This window comes from Belonocnema kinseyi, chromosome 7, assembly GCF_010883055.1.
Source record: "Belonocnema kinseyi isolate 2016_QV_RU_SX_M_011 chromosome 7, B_treatae_v1, whole genome shotgun sequence".
Taxonomy (NCBI): Eukaryota; Metazoa; Arthropoda; class Insecta; order Hymenoptera; family Cynipidae; genus Belonocnema; species Belonocnema kinseyi.
Window position 1 is genome coordinate 100,448,315 of NC_046663.1, and position 18,940 is coordinate 100,467,254.

Below are 18,940 nucleotides of genomic sequence, written 5' to 3' on the forward strand. Positions count from 1 at the left end.
AATAAAATAATAATGCAATGTAAAATCTTGCAATGTACGATATCATGATTTTACGCTATTATAACGTGATAATTACGATATATAGCGCAGAAATTAAGGTATATATGGCAATTCTTGCGATATCGTCTTCTCAGTGAATCTGTTAAATTATCAAATTTAGTTTCAAATCAACAAAAATAAAAAAACTTTGTTAATTTGTGACACAATATCGTAATCAAAAATGTGGAAATGAAATATTCAAAATTATTAATTGAATACTGCTACATATTGAAAATGTATCTAGTTTAATATATAATAAAGTCAATTTTATATCCTGAAAAATTTAAAAATTCCAAAAAAGCATCGAACACTGAATATTTTCAAAGTATAGATTCCCAAATGGTCAAGCCTGTACCCAAATTGGTTCATTAAGAAAATACAACAATTTGCTTTAAAAAAATCATGCCAGAACTAGGCATTCAAAATTTATTAATTTAAATTTCCTATCCAATAATATTTGTAAGTGAATAACCTATACACTTTAAAATTAGAATCATAATCATCTTTTTTATATTTTAAACCAGGTTTTCAATTTCTGATAAATAAATAAATATGACGAAAATAGACCATTTTTTCTATGTTAAAATCCCCTAAGTTCTATTGAATAACATTAGTTAAAGATGCTTCCATATTATATAATAAACAAGCAAATTTATTGTAAAAAAATTATTTGTTCAAAGAATGTTTTCTACGATTTTCCCTAAGTTTGCGTTTCTTAAAGTGATAATGCAAGAACTTTAGATAAAAACAATATAATGATGATAATATATAATTTATATTAATTTATATTGTCATCATATATAATATGATGACAATATAATTTCTTCGTGAAATCATTATTGTTAATATTATAAATATATTTAATAAACAAATGCATTTATCAGTCCTTTTTCGACTATTCCAATATTTTCGACAACTCTTTCGTTGTAAAGTACCCAAATAATGCATATATCGATTAATTTGGTTGAAAAAATCATAGAATGTATCAACTAACTATGCATTTTACTGAAATTATCCTGAAGGTCCCAAATGAAAAGACTGACATAAAAAAAATAATTTTTTCGACCACGGATGCTCGCATAATGCGTTTGTTTGTTAAATTGGTTTAAAAAATTCTACATTTATGAAGTAATCATAAATGTTGCTAAATTTATTATGAAGATCCCAATGAAAGTCTGAAATAAAAAAAAGAATTTTTCGTTGACAAATGTTCCAATAATGAATTTGTTTATTAAATTTGTTAAAAAAATAAAATTGAGAAAAAATAAGAATTTTGCTGAAATTATTATGAAGTTCCTAATTAAAAAGTTGACATCGAAAAAACGTATTTTTATATTCAAAAATGCCTGATTAATGCATTTTAGAAGTAGAATTGTTTTAAAAAATCATTAAATCTATCAACTAATTATAAATGTTGCTTAAATTGTCATAAAGTTCCCAATTGATAGGACTGGTATTGAAAAAAAATTTATTGCTGATAAATGCCCGAACAATGCATTTGTTTATTAAATTTGTTAAAAAAAATAATAATATTAATCATCAAATTAGGAATTTCCCTAAGATTATCATTAAGTTCCTTATTTAAAAAAAAAACATTTCAATTTTTTCTATCGAAAAATTCCTGGCTAATGCATTTGTTCATTAAATTTGTTTGTAATTTTAACAATAATAATCGCAAGAAAAATGTCTTAATCATCATGTTGTTTTTATCGTAATTTCTTGCAATATAACTTAAAAAACGTAATGTTATGGAAAATCGTAGAAAACATTCTTGCAACAAATAATTTGTTGATAAATTTTTTTATTATACAATATTGGAATATTTTAAAATCATGTGACTCTATAAAACTAAGACGATTTCAACAATATTTCTCTTATTGAGGAGCACTGAGAGCGTCAAACTATTCAGCATAGTTTTTGTAACCAAACTTCAAGTACTTCAATAGCCAAGTGGTTAGAGTGCGCGGTAAAATACCCTGGTTTAGGTAGTTTTTTTAGGGTTCGAATCCTGTGCGAGTAAGATTTTTTAAAGCGTTAAAGCGTGCGATTATTAGTGTTAGTAACAGTGTGTTGGAATTATGCATTTGAAAATGATAAAAAATGAAGATTATCTGGAAATAATTTTAAAAATAACTTTCTTAAAATTAATTTTTGTCGAAGGTTGGGCCGAAATCATCTTAATAGATGGAACGAGGTTCCTCCGCATTTATTTCTCGAATAGCAAATAGATGGGGTGCCTACGAGACGCATAGTAGCGTCTGAAAGTCGCCCTTGTTACATCGTGCTTCTTGCAACGTGCTACAAAGAACGAGAAAAACAACATTCAAAGTGCACACAGGAATTGTCTAATGTGAAAAAATCATCAAGAAGAAGATGGAGGAGGCACTTCAATTTTAGTAATATGTTTTAACAATTTACTTTGTGTAACAATTCTTTATAAGTTTTACATTAACAATTTTCCGAAAATCGTCCGAAAAGTTATGTTTCCGCGAGACTCCGCGTTGTTCTCAGATTCATCATTCAAGTAACGGTCTTAATATCAGGAAAATCAAAAATTCAGGTGCGACTTTCTGCGATCCTCGATGCAATCGATTTATTTGTGTGTTCGCGCCGCCCGCCCGCGACGCTAGAGAACGGGACAGACTGACTGGTCATGTAAGAGGCGAACGCGGGACTACTGTAACGTAGCCGCCATTTTGTTTCTGAAAAACCTGACTTTAAATTTGAAATCAGCGACCCCAAAAACATATGTATACTAAGTTTCATGCGAATCTAATCACAGTTTTCAAAAAGTCTCCGCCATCTTGTGGCCGCCATTTTGTTTTTGTAAAATTTGACTTCAAATTTGGAATCAGAGACCCTAAGAGCCTACATACCGCAAGCTTCATGCAAAACTCATAAAAATTTTGAAAAAGTGTCCGCGATTTTGTAGCCGCCATTTTATTGTTGGAAAATCGGACTTCAAATTTGAAATCAGCGACCCTAAAAACTCCTAAGTGGGAAATTTCATCGGCGAAAAATTGATTCTTCAGGTTTTGACCAACTTTTTGGGCGCTTCAGACCACTGTGCGATGTGAAGAAGCCAAACGCGGTTGACCGTTATCATTTAGCTAGTTGGCCCGACCAGTGGCGCACAAAGTCGGACCGACCCACAGTGGGGTATTTTGGATTTGTTTGTGCAAATAATCGACGACTCGTCAATTTTCAACAGAATTGAATTTTTTTTAAATACCCGTGAATAAATTTACTGTTGGAGAGATACGCCACTATTACGGTTTGAATCGTCAGCACGTCAAAAAAACGTCAGTAGTCGTGGGCCGATTTTTAAGCTATTCAGATGTCAGTAATATTTGGTAATTCGTACAAACAATTCTTCATGCTCACTGCTATTTATGTTTTCAACCATTACAAGTGCAAACCTTTCTATTCTCATTCTATTTTTGCAATAAAAGTTTTAAATAATAGTTAATAAATGTTCATAACGTTAATACTTTAATTTTCAAATTATTCAACCGAGAAACGTTTATTCTGAAGAAATCAACGAAAGAGTATTTTATAGAATTTTAAATCTTTTTTCTGACAGTTTTTATTAAAATAAACATAAAAACTGTAAGAAAAAAAATGTAAAATTCTATAAAATACTCTTTAGTTGATCTCTTCAGAATAAACGTTTCTCGGTTGAATAATTTGAAAATTAAATTATTAACGTTATGAACGTTTATTAACTATTATTTAAAACTTTTATTGCAAAAATAGAATGAGAATAGAAAGGTTTGCACTTGTGATGGTTGAAAACATAAATATCAATGAGCATGAAGAATTGTTTGTATGAATTACAAAATATTACTGACATCTGAATAGCCTAGAAATCGGCCGACGACTGCCGACGTTGGTCGACGTTTTTTAACGTACTGACGATTCAAACCGTAATAGTGGCGTATTTTTCCGAAAGTAAATTTATTCAGGAGTATTTTAAACAAAACAAGAAAATTCAATTCGGTTGAAAATTGACGAGTCGTCGATTATTTGCACGAACAAATCCAAAATCCCCCACTGTGCGACGGTCCGACGGTTGGCCCGACCGTGGGCCGACGGTCAATTCGCCCATGGGATAGTAGTAACTACGAGGTAACGAAAAATAAACCTGTTCGCGAAAAAAATGCATAAATTAATATTTAAAAATTATAACAATGTTGAGAATGGCTCACATATTCTGATCGTATTGAAATCGTGCAAAATAATTAGTTCTCAGTCAATTTACATAAAATTCAATAAAAATGTAATAAAATACAATGGTGTACCACCTTATCATTCACTTTCTGTTGCCTTTCTGAACATTATTAAGAAAAACAATAGGATGTACCATGATATATTTAAATAAACATCAACTGATCTCAATAACAACCTTTACCTTCCGTTGTTGTGGGAGTCAAAATATCTTTTTAAATTCCGGTAGCACTTTTGCTACACACTCGCGTCAGAACGATTATTTTTCAATCACAATTACTTATCTACCTCACCGTCGTGTATTTGAAGTCCGAGGAATGCTAGCGGACCACGTTCCGTCATTCAGTACGACTAACCTCGAAACTCGCGACTATTTCATGTTTGTGCAGATAAACAATAACCTTATAAATTTACTAAAAATCAATACCTTTACATTTTCACTCGCTTATTCCAAATCTGACCTTATTCTTTTATATTTCTCAATTAATTGAGGAGTTTTAGGCAAAACCGACAGGACCTTTAATTCAGGTACGCGCGTCTGAGAGCACAGTTTAACTAATTTTTTGAAAAGCCTAATTAACTATTTAATTCTCTACGGGTGAAATTGTTTGAAGAACTATCGGAATAAAAAATCTCCCCCAAATTTACAATTATTTTAATATTTTTTCATATATGATAACCAATTAAATATGCGTGGGACCGACAGGACATGAAAACGAAGGACGACTTTGAAATTTTTTGTAATAGTCGATAAAACAATAATCGAAGTTACAAAATGTATTTTTTATATTATTATTTATACTAATGATGTAATTAAGGTTGCAGAGGGATAACTCACATTAATAGTAGTTTAATGTTGCTAAAATCCGAGAAAAATCGTACTGAGGACGCGGGACCGACAGGACATTTTGTATGGCTCTTTATTTTTAGCTACAATTAGAAATAATTAGGATTCATAAAAATGAGGGAGGTTTTTCTTCATGTTGAGCTCCTATGATGAGAATGTTTTTCATTGTCCATCTCTTCTTTATTATTGATTGCAGAGCTTGGACACAAAATGGCCGACTTTTTGAGAATCACCCATATACATTCTCGTATGGTTTCATATATACTTTCCTATGTCCAATTTAAAAAATTTAATTATTGCTTTTAGAATTATTATAAAATATTGGAATTTGGAATACACTAGGACCGCGGATTTTTTTATCATGCGAAACGCACAAGCCTCGGATTTTTTGGTTTCAAGGGGTTCCTACACGAAGGAATAATAAGGAGACCCAACTGCCAGTGGGAAGCCATCTGAAACTGGCAAGAGAAACATTACCGTAAGTGATACGCACATTACAGGAAGATCTTAGATTTGAGTGCGCAGGTGCGCAGTTGTCTTCTTCCTATACATAGAAAAGTGTGCGAGTGAGAAAGTTTGTCAAATTGACGTGAGTTAGAGGTTGCGTTCTTATGTTGATCATCATACGATAGATACACAAAATAAATATATGAACAGTATTTTCGACACTTGTTTGAAAAATGTGTGAACAGATTTTGAGAAGGAAACGTATAGGTAAGTACCTTTTAAATTTGTAATATGATAAATAGGCTAAAGATTCTCAAGGCTTTGAGAAGCTCTGAGAAATTCTCCGCAGGCACTCAGGTAGATATATTTAAATTGTGAAGGTCCAGGTCGCTCGCTTAATTGTTTTAAATAAATCGTCAATTTGACAAAATTTCTCACTCGCACACTTTTCCATGTATAGGAAGAGGACAACTGAGCACCTGCGCACTCAAATCTAAGATCTTCCTGTAATGTACGTATCACTTACGGTAATGTTTCTATTGCCAAATGGGGGAACGGAGTTAGGTCTCCTTATTATTCCTTCGTGGGTTCATACCACGAGGTTCCTTCGTGGTTCCTACACTTGTCACGGTGGGGTTATGTGATCTTCGTTGATTGGTCAAGGGAAAGAGATATACGAGCGCTCGGTAGCCACGCCACGCCGCGAAAGCCGGAGAATGCACACCAAAAATATCAATGTTCAAAGAAAAGTGAGGCCAAAAAATTCGAGACCAAAGAAAAGTGAGGCCTAAGAAATCTGAGGTCCTAGTCCAAAATTGTGGTAATTTATACAATTCCAGAAACAATAATTGAATAGAGAAAATTGGACATGGGAAACTCTGTACACAGGAAACCACACTTATATTTAGTATGCAATAAATACTTTAAATTTAAAAAATATATTTAAAAACTTAAAAACACTTTTATGCACAAATTAAAATGCGTCCTTAAAATTCTGCCTACTCTTTCGAGTTTTGATTTTTGGCGTCAGATGGCTATTCTGGAACAAGTTGATTTTTTTTATTAATTTCTTTTTTCAAATTGTATGATATTAAGAAGGAGAAAAACATTGGTTTCTACTCATCAATAAATATCTAATAAGTTAACTCTAAATTATTATTCTTTTTGTGTTATAATAAGAACCAAAGAAAATAATATAATATAAAACTAATAATAAAATATTGCCTTGAACAGCCTAATTACTATTAGAATTAGTTTTTAATTTTAATATTTAATAAGAAGCTTGATAGACTCAGAAAATGTTATCATTCTCAGAATACGTATATAGTATTCTTGTTTACTAAATATACCTTTAGAATTGTCGGTAATGTTAGTAGAAAAGAAATACTTTATGTTTATTGTATAAGTATGGTATATGGTTCAGTAAACGCCATTATGCGTTACTTTACAATAATAATGTTGAAATTTTGTATGGAAGTTTTTGTTGTAATATCAAATATTTTATTATCTTTATTTATAATTTTTGCAAGTTTATGCTTGTTGCATAACTAATTAAGCATGCAATAATTTTCCTATGAAAAATTTAATGGAAATTGCTTATATTATACGCACTATGTAATTTTTGTTTAAAAAAATATCATGATTATATTTATTTTTATTGTAATTTTACATTTTTATACATTCATTTTATTAGCATTATTTTCATTATTTTAATTTTATTTTTTGTATTTTTATGCTTGTTGCATAACCGTGAAATAATTTCTGTATGGGAAATTTCATAGAACTGTTTAATATTATATATAAATATATTATAATCACGATTTTCGCATAGAAAAAACATCATGTTATTATTTATTTTAATTCTAATTTTTATTAATTAATTTTATCTTCAGTGAAACTCTTCGATAGGGCGCCCCACTTTAGTCGCTCCGAGAATTTACGCCGCGCCACAGTACAGTGGGAGAAAAATGACTTTTTTTTGTTCAAAATAACATACCGCCCACAAATGTTGACCGATTTGGACAAAAAAAATTGAAGAAAAAGCTGATAAGTTTTATAAGAGTTGTCGAGCCTGATTTTTGAATTAGGCCTTCAATTTTTTTTATAAATAAACAAATATGAAGAAAAAATTGCCATTTTTCTATTTGATGATCCCGGTGCTCGTCAATAACAGGAAATCTGTTAAAATTTTCTAAGTTGCATAGAGTAACATTAGTTGAATATATTTCAATATTAGACAATAAACAGACAAAAAATGTATAAACAAATTATTTGTAGAAAAAAGGTTTTCTATGATTTTCTATAATTATACGTTTTTTCAAGTTATATTACAGGATGATTTCAGCAAAATTCACAATTGGTTGACAATTTTTTTAATTTTTAAAAACAAATTTAATGAAAAAATGCATTATTTGAGCATCTGTCGATGGAAATTTTTTTTTCGATATCAGTCTTTTTAATTGGGAACTTATTGATAATTGCCGCAACATTCAAAATTAGTTGAAAAATTTTATGATTTCTTCAAAAATATTCAATAAACAATGCATTATTTAATCACTTCTCCTTGTCTTTTTCAATGTCAGTTTTTTCATTAAACTGCACCATAATAATTCAGCTTGCATTTCTCTATTCATTTGTTTTTTGTACTACAATCTTGAATTCTTTTTAAGTATTTCTGGCGCCTTCTTAGATTCGTTTTAGTTATTCTGAGGCTATGGCAAAATATACTATAAAATAAAACAGAAAGTATCATGGTCAAAGACAGATAGTAATTTTAATTCGTCTCTATTTTAACAACATTTGTGCTGCAGCTTCAGGATCGAGTAGAATGATCTTTTTCTTCCACTTTTGTCTGTGATATAATATTTCTGGTTAAGAGGAAATCAACATTTTTACGATAAACACTATTACTTGTGGACAGTTACTCCCTAATTGAAATTGAAAATGCCTTTGCGAGCATTTTCGTGCCTAGACGGGAGAAAAAACTAGGCTAAGGAAATAAAAAATTTGATCACCGAAAGTGCTATAGATATTGAAGAAATTATGAATGAACAGGTTACTTTGGAAGAAGCTTTCTGCTTAGCTGAAGATACAAAACTTACGAAGCAACAATACGAGACTACTTGGATTCAAGCAAGGTTACAGAATGCAGACATTTTTCTTCTCTATGGGAATCTTGAAGGCGCTAAGAAAGAATGTCTTCCTGCTGAATGTAGCATGGAAATAACGGAGACTGGTGTTAGAGTTCATTTGCAAAAATTGTGTGATCACACAGTGTGGCGTATATTAGAAATCCAGAATATTTTGCCGCTTGATTTAGTAAAACAAAATAATGTTAGAATAAAATGTCTCTACAAATATGGTTGTGATGGCGCATCTGGCCAGAGTCGGTAAAATCAGAAATTTAGACAAGAAGAAAAATCTGATGGAGATATATTCATGATGTCAATGCTATCATTGCGCATACATAAAATCTGTTTCAAACGCGATTGTAAAAACTGTTCAGAATGTGAAGAACCGATAACAATTTGGAAAAATGAAAGTCCTGGGTCCACTTGACTGTGTAGGCTACTTATGTATGAGCAATAGGATGGTCCAAAAATGCATGACAAAATCTTTTGCATGTTAGAGGGCAACGACCCCCCCCCCCCCATTTTATTCCAAATCCGAAAAAAGAAATTCCCTAATTTTTAATTTTTTTATTTTAACGGGTGTCGGTTTTGACTTGAAGTTTCCCATGTATAATGCACGGTGAAAAATAACTTTTTTGAGTTCTTAGAATAATTTTTCAGGGTTTCAAAAAATGTGACGGGAAAGTATCGTGGCTTGTAGACTGTAGAGAATTATCCAACGAAGAATTTCATGTATTAGACCTATGGGCTTGACACCCCTGACACACCAGCACGAGTACCTGAAAACTACCCTTAAAACCAAAAATGTCAATTTTTCTTGAAAGGAAACTTTTGAACAATCTATTCTCGTCTTTTTTTACTTAAAATTAATAATATTGGTCCAGTGGAATATTTATTATCATTGGTTAATTAGGTTTTAATCATTTAAACAACTAACATTTGTTTAAATAATTATGTTTCGAAAATTATTTTCTCCCCTAAAAATTATTACTATCAGTCTAGTGGGATATTTATGAACATTGGTTCATTAATTTTTTAAACAAATGGAATTTGTTTAAATAGTCATTTTTTCGAAAATTCGTTTTTTTTTTGAAAATTTGTGGGGAACATGCATATAACTGTTTCGAAAGTGACAGTAATGATGAAATTTCGCTTGGCTGAAAAATTTCGAAAAAAGTTAAACTTATCGTTTCGAAAAATTCTAGGAGGTTTTAAAGAAGCTTCTTGGAAAACGGCAAGTTTTCTAACGGCAAGCTTGTTCTAAAGATGTGTCTAGCGGAGGCGAAGATCCAGTTGATGCGTTCAAAATAATAATTTCATAAAAAACAGTTTCGAATCATTTGGTGACATAATCCCGAAGAATAAATGATCTGGATTAATAATAGTATTGAATTCCTATAAGCACAAAAATAAATATTTATTGACAATTCGATCAAAGTTACTGCAATTCAATCTTCATCACTTTCTTAGGTTTCTTTTGCATCTGGGTTTTTTTCAATTATTTTAGTAAAATAAGATTTAAAAAATCCCTGCCCTTGAGCAGTTAAATAAATCAAGAAGTCCTTGACGTCTTTGATTTTTGCAGCTTCGAGGCCAAGGCAAGGTGGGGAACACTTCTTAAGATCCATCACATTAATTTTGGTTTTGAAATGGAAAGAAGTAGGATTTTCTAATTTATAATTGGCATATAAATCAACTTTTTCATCATGGAAAATGTGTAGAATGAAAGCTTCAGTGATTTTCAATTTGTTCAGTTTTGTTATTCTGCCTTTGAAACTTTTTTGAAAGTTCTGAAACAATAGAAAGAATGGAAGAAAGGATATTCTCAACATTCTTTGCGCTTCTGTATTCTATTCTCCATACAAGGTAAATGGCAACAAATCGTGCTTTGTTTTGATCGTAGTGTCAACAGACAAGATCTTCGCCTCCGCTAGACACATCCTTAGAACAAGGTCGCACGTGTATCGGTCGAGCGTCAGGTCTTTATTGAATTTTTACTGGTAAACCATAAGTCAGAATTAATTGCCGTTTTCCAAAAAACTTCTTTGAACCCTCCTCGGATTTTTAGTAACGAAAAGTTTCACTTTTCGAAATTCGTCAGCGAAACGAAGCGTTTGAAAGTGTCAATGCGTAATTTACGACTTGAATCGGGAATAAATTAATAACAAATATTTGGGAATAAAATACAAATTTCATCATTACTGTCACTTTCGGAACAGATATCAATTCCATTTGCTTAAAAAATTAAAAATAAACTAACTAATGTTATTAAATATTCCACTAGACTAATAGTAATAATTCTAAGAGGAAAAAAACAAATTTTCTAAAAAAAAATTTAAACAAATTCGATTTGTTTATCGTACGATTGGAACGTACGATTTCAGAAGTAGATCTGATGAAAAAGAAAATCACAAAGCTTGTTCCAAGAAAAATCAAGGTTCCCAATAGTCGTTGCACAATAACTGACAGAACCTTGCAGATAGACCAGAGAACACAGAGAATTTCCAATTCGGTCTTTCAACGTTGCATGCATGGATTCGCATGCTGGAATGTGTTCTGCATATAGGCTATCGTCTAAGTTTCTGTAAATGGTAAGTAAACACGGAAAGTGAGAAAGTGCAGGTAAAAACTGCAATGAAAAAGAATTCAAAACGAATTTTTCGATAAAATGGGACTCATCGTAGATATTCTAAAACATCGCTCGGGAACTTCAAACACGGGAAATACTGCAAGGAGATTTTTCCGAGAACTTGATTTGACTTCTGAAATTACTGGTGCCAGCAAAAAGTTAATTCATAATTTCAGCATTATTTTGCACGCAATGGCTTCAGGAGAGGTGATTGATACTGTTAAATTTGAACCCTATTGCCGAAGAACAGCGAAGCTTTACATTACCCTCTACAGTTAGTGTTATATGCCAGTTCCACTGATCAAAGAATAGTATATCATAGACAAAAGTGGAAGAAAAAGGTCATCCTACACGATCCTGAAGCAGCAGCCTTATTAAAAGAATGGAAGTAATGAGAAACTTACAGTGGAAGGATTAAGATTGAAAAAAAACTTCGTTGTCAACAAATACCAAAATAAAGTATATTTTTATTAAATTTTTTTAAATATCATAGAATTTATGAACTAAGTATGATTGTTCATGAAATTTTCATGAAGTTCCCAATTAAAAAGACTGGGATCGAAAAAAATTATTTTTTCGTACTACAGATGCCCGAATAATGCATTTGTTTATTAAAGTAGTATAAAAAAATGATGAAATTGATAAAAAAAAGTATGAATTTTGCTGCAGTTATCATAAACTTCCTAACTTAAAAACTTGACATTGAAAAAATGAATTTTTCTGTAGACAAATGCTTGATTAATGCATTTGTTCATTTTTTTCATTCAAAAGACAAAAAAAATATTAAGACATTTCAACATGTTTAGATGCTTCAAATGGTCAAAGATGCGTGCAAACTGGAGAAACAATAGCATATCAGTGTTATGGTTATTTTTCTGCCATAGTCTCAGAATTACAAAAAGAATCTAAGAAGGCGCCAGAAATATTTTTAACGAATTCAAGAGTGTAGCACAAAAAACAAGACGAGTATTTTCATAGAGAAATGACCAAATAATGCATTCTTTATTGAATTTTTTAAAAGAAGTCATCAAATTCAGCAACTAATTTTGAATGCTCTGGCAATTTTCAATAAGTTCCATATTAAAAAGACTGATTCCCTAAAATGTCCCATCCATAGATGCCCGAATAATGAATTTTTTTGTTAAATTTGTTTTTAAAAAATCATAAAATTTATCAACTCATCATGAATGTCGTTGAATTTATTATGAAGGTCTCAATTAAAAGTCTGACATCGAAGAAAAGAGAATTTTTACGTCAACAGATGCCCCAATAATGCATTTGGTTATTAAATCTGTTTAAAAAAATCTTAAAGTTGATCATAAAATTATGAATTTTGCTGAAGTCATCATGAAGTTCCTAATTAAAAAAGACGACATAGAGAAAAACTAATTTTTCTGTAGACAAATGCCTGAATGATGCATTTGTTCATTAAATTTGTTTATAATATAAACAATTTTAATCTTGATAAAAAGAGATATTTCGGGTTTCACTTGTGTAAAAATCTACGAATTGTTTGCCGACGTTTCGTGAACATTGCAGTTCACATCTTCAGGGCTTATAATCTTAAGAGAATTATAAAAAATATAATAATGTTTTCATTCAAAGTTCTTGCAATATAACTTGAAAATAGTATAATAATGACGGTAAATTGTAGAAAATATTCTGTCAACAAATTATTTTGTTCACAGCAAATCCTTTTGTTTATTGTATAATATTGGAACATCTTTAACTAATGTCACTTTATGAAACTTCAGCAATTTTAATCATTTTCCTGTTATTAACGAGCACCGGGAACGTCAAATAGAAAAAATGGTCATTTTTTCGTCATATTTGTTAATTAATAAAAAAATTGAAAACATGCAAAAAAAATCAGGTTCGACAACTCTCTTAGAAAACCTTTTCGCTTTTTTCAATTTTTTTGTTGTTGTCCAAATCGGTCAATATTTGTGGGCTGTATGTTATTTGTAACGAAAAAAGTCATTTTTTCCCTCACTGTGCGTAGGAAGGTGCAACTAGAGCTGCGTGGGGTGCGCGAAGGTCAGTCAGGCGTGAACAAACAAAAGCGCTTACATCCGGAGCCGTACTGTATCGGGTTTGTTCCCCATCGCTGCCAGCCCAAAAACAGCACAATAGAAGAGTTTCACTTTATTTATTTTATTTTTCTTGTTAATCGTAGAAGAAACAGGTAATATTTGTAGAGCTGACCAACAATCGAATTTAAAAGAAAGGAATCAAAGCCTATGGCTTTGATTGACCTTTTTAAGACTTTTATAAATTCCTGTCATGCAAGATGACTTTGTGAGAGATTATGTTTTTAAACATATAAAAAATTTAATTTTTGATTTAAGAAAATAATTTCAATGTTAAACAATACGGAAATAACCTTGAATATTTGTTAAGAATTGAGAATACTTGTTCATGTATTCTTCTCGTGTCTTAAAATCGTATTTGTTGAGCCAGTGGTCAATTATTTTTGGTAAAGCTTGACCAGGAAGTCCATAAGTCCAAGCTGCTCCTTCCAAACCTGGCTTTGGCAATCTTGTATTTTTTAACCGAAATTTGAGATCCTCAATATCCTGTAAGAGTTATTTAATTTAATATTAAAATATATAGTAAATAATTCTTATAGCCCGAGAGCTGAGTGACCAAAAATGCAACAGTTTTAGAAAGGCTGATATTTTAACATTAGGTCATGTATTAGTTGTATATCAATAACCTTCAGCCAGTTTTGCTAACAGCTGACTTGTGCACGGCGAAAAATGGATATTCAAACATAACATCTAGATATACAGGGTTAGAATATTTTATGTTTAACTATAGGACAACAATCTATATGTTCGAAGTTAGCATCTGTAGATATTAAAAAGTGAGATATTAATCTGTAACATACAAAATATTCAAATGAAATATCCGAGATATTACATGTTTGGTTATGCCAAATAACGCCTGAAAATATTTAAAGAGTTTACTTATTGATGGTCATTTAAGGAATTAATTATTAATTTATTTGTTAATCTAAAATTAAATTTTAATGTTTGTACACGAAGGAAAAACAGATATAGGGTATGAAATTTCTATCAGTCAAGTTGATAGTATGTTCATGTTTGGCATGAATATCTGCATGGTAGGCGCTACAATCTTACCCTTTGAACACCCAGGAAACAAAAATCCATTCACTTACATTTGAATGGGGTTTGAGGTCTTCGGAATAGCGTATCTGTCACTGGAATTCCAGATACCTGCCCATAGGTTAGAGCGAGTTTCGAATGAGAAACCGGCTTTTTTAATCGGCCACGTAATCTTTTTCTCATACCCATTCAGTAGCGATTATGAATCAGCATTAACCAATAAAGGAACAATAGTTCTAAAAGAAAATTATTTATTAAAAAAATTTATTTGCATGGTTTAATTTATTTATTAAAAACTACTTAAATGGGCAATTATTAAGAAAATCCTGGCATACATAAAGTCTAATTTTATTCACAGACTATTTATTTTCAGGCATTTTAATTGATTTTGTTGAACATTTTTTTCCACATATTTGCATCACACCACATCACTGAAAGTGAAAAATACGTAAGTTACAATCTGTAAGTTATATGAAACTTTACATTTACCTGATATCAATCTTAAATTCACAAAAACTATCTCTCTCGTTTTATTTTATAGAAATTACCTTTAACAAACATGCAGGTATTGAATTTCTAAACATTTGGATGTTTGTGATGCAAATGGATATGAGAGAATTGCAGAGTTCGTTTCTAACACGTGGACTCCCTGCAGCCATTAGCATGTGCACGAAATAAATTTAATGTCACTGACGCTTATTTCAGTATAAATCTTATAATTGTTGCACAAAATAATCTATTGAAAACTATTGTAAGAAGAGAGGTACAACTAAATAATCATTGAATTTAGAAATAAATTGTCGCATCAATTATAATATATAACAACATTATTTAACTTGAATTTCTTCAATTTTTGTTTAGTCAGAATTGTCCTAATCAAATGTATTACTTCATACTTCTCATTCGAAAAAATTAATTCTTTTAAATTTTAATCTCCATATTCTACTCAGTTAAATATAACCTGAGGTGACATACAATTGGCAGATTCACGCTTATTGAAAATTGCTGTGTGTGCATCGTATTTTTACTATTCGTTGTGATCTTTTAAAAACTCAATTTCAAATTGAATCTCAACCCATTCATGTGCACAGTAATGAATCGTAGAATGCACATAGGAATTATTTCAGGTTAGTCTCATTCAACTCTTTTCAGTAAGCATTTTAACGAATGTGGAATGGCAGATTTAAAGCACCGCCCTCAGGTAACTGATTAAAAATATGGCCAACCCATTGAATTTTCCATTAAGCTATTAGAGAGATCAGAATAAGAACTTTAATTGGAAAAAATCTATCCGCCTTGCGGGCACATTCTCATCGCGTGCTACGCGTGCGGCTCGCTTCGCTCGAAAGTTTGAGCGTGCCTAGGGCGCCCGACGGTCGAGTCTCACGCTTCGTGCTCGGACATAATTACACCTCGCGCTTCGCGCTTAGATATTATTTATTGTTTGCATTTGGAATGCTTGAATAAAACTTTATCAAAAAGATCTCTTTTAGATGGCAGTATTTATATGCGTCTTCATATTCTGAATTGTCAACTTAATTAATTATGGTCAAAGATTAAGTTTCTCAAAGCTCTGTAGGCTTTTAGGTACACATCCTCATCGTGACACTCGCGCTGCGCGCTCGATTTCCGACAGACATTTGTAAACAGGTTTTGTGGAATCTTTTTTTTTCTCATAACTTTCGTTGTTTTTCCACACATTTTTATTTTATTTTTTTATCTTCAATGTTATTTTTCACAAATAAAACAAAAAGTAAGCATCCTATCAAGAAATGATTTTTAACGAAATTGTAGATCTTTTTTGGGATAACAATTTTTGTTGACTCATCTTTTTTCGTATCCTACATAGTTTGAAATTTTGATTTTTCAAGAAAATCCAAACATTTGTTATGATAATCTTGTAGGGGTTTCAAAAATAAATGTTTTTCTTCTCTTGAATTTTTTTTCATATCGTGCGTTTTTTGGCTTAAAATTTTGATTTTCGGTTGATTTTAATAATTTTGAAAACGCTATAACTTTGAGAATTTTATTTTTATAAAAAAAAAGTAATAAAACAAATTGTTTGTTCTTTTTGATACTATAAATACCCGTACATAGAATTTTAAAATTCCAAAAAAGTGGTTCAAAAAATTTCCAAAATGCGCTAACTTTTTAATTTTGTATCCAAAATAGCTGGTTAACGAACTCGTCCTATCTTTTAGGACCTAAAAAAGTGTGCTAAAGATGGATTTGATCCGTTCATTTTTTCGAGAGTTATCGTGTTTACGGACAGACAGCCGGACGGACAGACAGACGCCATCGTAAAAACCTGATTTTCGGATTCAGGGGGTCTCGAAATGTGGAGATCCGTTAAAAAACTGTGATGTTAAATTTCAGACAATTCTAATACATTATCAATCATACATGATGAGAATGTAAAAATAGCGCTAACTTTAGCTAGGTGTTAAGGCTAAGTGACGAGTGGGTCACGTCACCAGATTCCTACCTTAAGGCCACTTTTTTTATCTCCCAATTTATTTTCACGCGAAGCGTCACATCGAGTTGTAAATTTGGGATAATAAATAAGAAGCACGCACAGCAAGGTGGGTCTGGTCCAAAATTTTAATAGTTATGAAAAAAGCAAAAAAAATTATTTACAAAAAAAAAAATGTTTTCATAATTATAAAGATTTAGGACCAGACCCACCATTCTTAATGCATTATTTACGAAACAATTCTGACTATGTTTTTCTTGTTTCAAATAATATTAACTAATTTATTGTCTGCAAAATGTTATATTTGATAAAACAATTTCACCAACTGAAATTTGTCATGGCTTTACCGCGCTGCTGACGCTTACCGTTGAAATATTTTGCTGATTGACCATACCTACATAGTTTGTTAGTTGAATTTTTGTATACAAACTAACTTTCAGATTTTATAAAACAGTTTCCACATACATGTTCTTTTTACAAGCTTGAAGCCGCCCCCCGCGCCAGCCCTTAGAAAAACTGGCTGACTAACGATAGGCTATTGATATACAACCAATAAATCATCTAATTTTAAAATATCAGCCTTTTTAAAACTGTTGCATTTTTGGTCTCTCATGCCCTCGACTATTACCAAATCTAAATTTTTGATTAACTCATGTCATAAACAAACGACTATCTTTTACAAGATTAGTAATTTACAGGCATTCTTAAAGCCTTTTAAAAATTTAAGCAACAATACGGCGAACAACTTACAAAAATATTAAAAGTAGAGGTAAACAAAAATAGATATCAGCCTAATAGGTTTCAAGTTTCAAGAGAAATGTAACAAGGAAACAAGTACAATGTTTTCTTCCTTAATTAAATCTGTTGTAAATCATATCAGAGTTTTTAAGTTTCCAAATAAAATATAATGTTGACATATTTGTTAATACTTCATTTGAAAGGAACAAAAGCACCCGAACATTCTGATTCAGCGATTCATACTTCTTCAACTCTTATATCATACGAGGTTAGTTTATCCGAAAGTATGTTTTTGTACTGAATTTCGGTGATCCTGGTCAACCTTTCGAATTTTCGCATGCTACTTGCACCGAATTTCAATTAACGTATACACTGCCTATATAATATTAAAGAATTACAGACAATATATGAATAAAAATTAAATCTCTTACCTTGTTATCAAAAACTACTTTAAATGGACGAATGCTTTTATCGACATTTGGTTTTTCGTTTCCTGGACCCCAAAAGGTATTTGGAAGTTCAGGCACTACATTTTCACTGGATCGTAGAAATATGGAAATAACATAAAGCACTACCAAACCCAGAATTCCTGTTTTAATCAAGCCCATTTTATATTCTTATTTCTATTGAATTAATTATAAACACTCATTCGGCTTCATATACTACAATCGACCTGCCTCTCAAGACGATGGTCTGCTTACTAACTAAAGTATTAAATTGAAAGGTCACAAAACGGAGAGTAACGGATACGTATATACGTGAGTTGAATAACAAGGCGAATAATATTATGCTCTAACTAGTCTTTTAACGATAAGATAGACAATCGGTGTTTGCATTTAAAGTAGTATACCTGTTCAAAAGATAAAACTGTTTAAGATCTGTGGACTTTGGATAGATTGAACTTTCGATTTCTGATCCATGCAACGTACAAATGGTGCAAACCATGCAAACCATGGAAAACCATGCAAATGGTGCAAAATTGTTTTCCTTACAAATATGCTGAAATTATATTTAAGAATTCGCATATGGCAAAATTTAAATTATTACTGGAATCAAAGAATAGATTAAATTTGATATAAAAATTAATTTCATAAAAGAGAAAAGCGGTCGGATGCACGTAAAATTAAAAAATTCATTCGTAAATGCCAACCGTAGTCAACTGTGCAAAAATATTAATTATTCATATGAAGGAATTTGCATCCACTAAGCTACTGAGGCTACTCGCTTAGCCCTACCAATAATAAATTGTCCATCTCCCTTAATAATTATACTACGTGCCGT

At 31.2% G+C, this 18,940-nt stretch overlaps 1 protein-coding gene across 1 annotated transcript in view; it reads right to left on the reverse strand.

The window, feature by feature from the left end:
- The window catches only part of LOC117176313 (juvenile hormone epoxide hydrolase 1-like), a 30,808-nt gene extending 12,408 nt beyond the window's left edge, over positions 1–18,400 (reverse strand). Inside the window, exons 1-2 of the mRNA XM_033366528.1 lie at positions 18,091–18,400; positions 13,704–13,896 (exon numbers count right to left, since the gene is read on the reverse strand). Coding sequence (XP_033222419.1) covers positions 13,704–13,896; positions 18,091–18,267 — 370 coding nt within the window. The 5' untranslated portion in view covers positions 18,268–18,400. The remainder of the gene's footprint in view (positions 1–13,703; positions 13,897–18,090) is intronic.
- Between the last annotated feature and the right edge of the window lie 540 nt (positions 18,401–18,940).